The following is a 4735-nucleotide window of genomic DNA, read 5'->3' as shown; positions in this document are numbered from 1 at the left end:
AAACGTCTGCTTTGTTCAACTAAAAAAAGTTCAAGTTGTTCAGTTAGCATAGTCTCCTGCCGTATTAGTACCATCTGCTGGAATGATGGCAAAGCTGTTAAAGAAGTCTGTATTGCCGACAGTGTCTTCGGTAATTCTTCCATAGTAACACCATTTTTTCCCCCCAAGAGTTACAAAACAGCAACCAAATTAGAAAAGAAGAGGAAAGAGGAAAGGGATATAGAAATAAGTATATCTATTACACATCCCAATCCAAAGTGGCAACAAAACGGGGTTTTCAACTTCTTTTTAATCTAAGTCATTTGAGAACAAAGACTTGGCAGCAATCCCAATACGTTGGCAGAGGTCCCAGAAACAGTAATGAAGAGGGCTAGTAGTTCTTGGCAAAAGTCCAACATACGAGAAAGATCCTTCTATCATTCAATCCCACAGTAATTATTTATTGTGATTCTTCGCCCTTGGAGAGATTAAAAAAGAAAAGTCTTTTTCCTACTTACAAAAAGCTCTGTCTCTCTTCATTTCAGTCGCCGCGTACTCCGTGGGGGGGGGGGACTTCCTCCATCCAAAGGGCTTTTTCTTTTTCCTTTGTATCAATTAGCAACAAATACAGCTTTTCCATGGGTAATATTGCAAAAAAAAAGCAGTAAAAATGCTTCCCAGTAAATCTGACGATTCTTCTAGCTATGTTCCTAATCTGTTAATGGCATGTCGAGAACTTGGGGGAGCAAAACCTCTCCCCTGTATTAACCGGCTAAGAACTGCCTGATTTTCTCCCAGTAGACGTGAGGTTGCCGCCCCACCCCAACTGGAAGACTCCCCAGGCACTCAGTCCGAGCCCCGACAGGGCTTAGATATGCCTCCCACGGCCCACCACCAGATAATACCAGGGTGATATTGGAGCCCCGTTAATCAGCGCTGTGTCGTTCCAACGCCATACCGGAAGTCCTGCATCTGTTCCTTCAGTCACTCCAGCCACTCCAATGAAATTTCATCGTTCTTTTGTTCCAAAGAGAGTCTTATGTACATTCGGAGACTGAGGTACTGCTTCTTTAATTCCATGGGCCATACACTGGTGATCTATTCTAATAATAACTCAGTCTCCCTTCCAGAAACTGGCGCAGAGCATCCCCTGCTGTGCTGGAATTTCTTCTATTCCAGACATCTCTAGCTGCCAGCTGGATCAATCTGAACTCTTCGCAAAATACAAAGAAATTGCCTGCAGTTCCTGCCTGATGGTCTCACCTCTGCTGCAGTCAGAGGGGACTCCACAAACCCAGATCCTCCCATTGCCAAGGTACCTGCCTGAAAGGGGCCATAGCAGGATTTTGCTGCCCTCGTGCTTTAGGACCAATCAGCGAGGACTCCCCCTGCAAGCCATGGCCATGTTTTTCCTGGGATTTCCTTCCATCAAGCTCTGGACCTCCTTGGGGAGTTCAGGGAATGACGGAGGGGTTTCCGAGGCGCCTTCATCCTTCCTCCTGTGGCCGTGGGTTCTGGAAAGGCCCCAGGTGGGGCCATGGGCAAGAGGAAGCCCTTCAATCTCTGGGCACTTTCCCTGTTGGAAGATCTCCTGCCTTCGGGGTGGACCTCCAAGCCCCTTTCCCCACATCATATGCACCCTTACTGCTATCAGAGCCCTCCAGAGACTCACTGCGTGCTGCAAAAGGAGCAAAGACGGAGAATTGGTATCACAGTTTTGCAGTGGGATGTTGCATCTCACAAAGTCCTTTCTTCCCCTGGCCCCACTTCACACACACAGCTTCTCTCCTTGTCGCTTCTAATCAGGACACACGCTTCAGCCATACACCTCTGCAGCTCAATTCACTGCAAACAGCAGCCTGGGAGATACTCTCTTTGTCCCGTGTCCCAGGGGCGCATGGGAGCCCAGAACGGCCTCGGCAGGGGAATTGCCTCCCAGGATAAGAGAACCAGAGGGGTCCCCCCGCGAAGCGGATTTCTGGGAGATGCAGGACGGACCGAGGGAAGGACTCCTTCACAGAGAGCTTGGCTGAGCCAGGGAATTCCCCTCCATGGGAAGTGGCAACGGCCATTGATTTGGACAGGTTTTAAGGGGGCTGGAGGAGGAGGTCTCCATGGCTGCTAGTCCTCATGGCACAGCCAGCCTTCCCACCAATCAGGAGAGGTGGACAGGCCAGATTTTTCTGGATGCTGCTGGTCCTTTTACGGAGCCGTTGCTGTATGTACAACACCTTTGTGCCCCACTTACTCTGGGGCTCCACAAGCCCGTCCTTAACATCTCCCACTGGGCAAATGCCACCTTGTCGAAATTAACTGCAACAAATCTCCCTGGTCCCACTGTGCAGCCATTCCAGACCCCCACCTCCGCATACATTCCTACAACATCCTCCCATTCCACTGATCTTCCAATCAAGCGTATTCCCACTGAAGTCAGAGGAAAGCCTGGCTGCCCTCTGCCATGATAAGCTCTGAATGAGGCCACCACGAGGGAGGTCGTCAAAAGTTTGCAAGCATCTCTGTTCAACATACAACAAAGTTGGTTTGGTGGTGAACTGAGGCATTTGTGAGCCGAGGTATCACTGTGCTAATGGCAGCAGCACCGGAAAAATGTGGGAGGGTTGAAATGGACAATGGGCGGGAGCACAGGGCTTCTGAGGGAGGCCGAGCGTGGAAGCAGCCGGAGTACCTGGAAATACACAGCCGGCAACTGCGTTTTTTCCATCTACATCATCTGTCAGCTAGTATTAATGGTCATTTCTTCAGAGAGAGAGGTGATACTCACGTGAGGGTTGCTTTTGGGAGTTGTTGGTTCGTCGTTTCTCTGCAGAGACAGAATTAGAAAATAAGAGCTGGAAGGACCCCGGGAGGAAACCTGCCTTTTCCAATGAACCCTGCCTTTTCCTTTTCGAACATAGAAAGCCCCAGCCATGTTCTTCTTAAGTCTTCTTCTGACTACTGCCAGCAGTAATTTGAGACAGGATCCACATAGAGGACCCTGGAAATCTATTTCTTCCAAACAAATACGCAGATGGCTTCCAATGTCATGCACTGGACTGCCTGGAAGTACGGAAGAGTTTCCCCCAGAATCTGGGGCCAGCCAGAGCTCATGGGGGAAAGAGCCCCTTAAAATAGTAATAAAAAAGATATGCAGGCTGTTAAATTTCAGAAGCATCCCCAAGACCTCACTAAAGTTAAATATATTGAGGATCCTGGTGAAAATCCTGGCAGTGGAAAAGAGGGGCCAAACCCAAAGACACTCCAGAGCCTTCCAGCGCCTGGGATTTGGGTCTTCTGTTCCGGACTTCACAGGTTCACTATCAGGCAGTACCCCAGGTGAGAAAATAGGGAGCCTGATTCAAGGCGCACTGTGGTGCCTGGTGGTCTTTGGGGTGCCGCTGCTGTCCTGGGGGTTCCCTCTCCAATGTGGGTGGACACCGGGAGGCCGGTCCTGCGCAGGGGGCAGTGTGGAAGCGACCCAAGGCCTTCCTTCAGATCCTTCCCTGCTCCTGAAGCTACTTCCGGACAGGTGCGTTTTGGGGCTGCCTCTAGCATGGAGGGGCCACGATCCACCGTGTCTTAGTGAGGGCCACCAACAGAGTGACACACGTGAACATGCAGCCCAGCAAAGGCATGAACAGTTTACTTACTGATGAAGATAAAGATGCAGAAACTGATTATAAGCACCGCCAGGACAGCTCCTACGACAGCCGCCACTATGAGCCCCACATTCCCCAAAATGGGAACAAGGGGGAAAGGGCCATTTAGAGTTCCTGGAGCACTTTGCTGCCTCTTTTTGGTGGCAAACTGACTATCTTTTGGCCAAAACAACACCACATTTCAGCTCTGTGGGGGCAGCAGCACAAGTGGGGGCCCGTGAAAGGCACGTATCATCCCTTCCAGACTCTACTGTCTATTCAGCCCTGTGTGACTCTTATGAAGAAAAGCATTGCAGGGCCATCTGCACCGGTTCTAACTCTGGGCCTCCAGGGGCTGAAACACCCACGTTCCTGCCGTGAGCTCAACCAGAGAGGAAGCTGCTCCTTCCAAGGGCCAATCTTCCAGCACTCCTGCCAGGAATCACCCCCCCCCCATTAACTGACATCCCTTGCTTTGCACCCCAAACCACACGCGGGCCTCTTCTTTGGATTCCACCATCTCCTAGGGGAAGCTCAACTTACCAGAATCCAGACCCCAATCCGTGCCCTCCCCAGCTGTCTCTCGCCCACAGGCTCCTCCCAGGCCAAGCCCAGAGGCTGCGACAGGCCGGCATGGTCCACACGGCACTGGTAGCGGCCCTGCTCCTCGGGGTCTACGTCAATGCAGATCCAGATGTAGTAAGTCCAGTCAGGATTGGGGGCCACACGTCTACGGAAGGTCTCCTGTTCCAGGCTCTCCCCGTCTCTGGTCCAGGCGGCTTCGATCTCCTTGGGGTAGAAACCGTGGGCCCGGCAGACGAGGGTTTCCACGTCCTCCGTGGATGACTTTTGGCGAGTCACCTTCACTTCGGGGGGCTCTGGAAAATGTGGGTATTATCACCACTAGCAGAATCTCTCCAACGATGGGCAGGATGGGGCGTATCTGAATAGCAGGTCAGGGTTTCATGGGGCCTTCCAGTCCTTCTGGATGCTCTCCCGAGAGGGGCTGCCCCACACCTTCAGCATGCCCTAAAAACAAAACTTCTAAAGAAAGGAGTTCCCAGGCACCCAGATATTTTCTGTTTTTAAACGTTTTGAACATGCTCAAACGGGGACTTGAG

The 4735-nt window shown here is 51.4% G+C and overlaps 1 protein-coding gene across 1 annotated transcript in view; it reads right to left on the bottom strand.

Annotated features, from left to right (window-relative positions):
* Positions 1–2713: 2713 nt before the first annotated feature.
* LOC123017861 (class I histocompatibility antigen, F10 alpha chain-like) overlaps positions 2714–4735 on the bottom strand; it is a 2354-nt gene continuing 332 nt past the window's right edge. Inside the window, exons 2-3 of the mRNA XM_044419481.1 lie at positions 4158–4492; positions 2714–2800 (exon numbers count right to left, since the gene is read on the bottom strand). Of these exons, the coding sequence (XP_044275416.1) occupies positions 2714–2800; positions 4158–4492 (422 nt within the window). The remainder of the gene's footprint in view (positions 2801–4157; positions 4493–4735) is intronic.

Source organism: Varanus komodoensis, unplaced genomic scaffold (genome assembly GCF_004798865.1).
Source record: "Varanus komodoensis strain SLA01 unplaced genomic scaffold, ASM479886v1 scaffold1033, whole genome shotgun sequence".
Taxonomy (NCBI): domain Eukaryota; kingdom Metazoa; phylum Chordata; class Lepidosauria; order Squamata; family Varanidae; genus Varanus; species Varanus komodoensis.
This window is presented reverse-complemented; position numbering and strand designations above follow the sequence as displayed.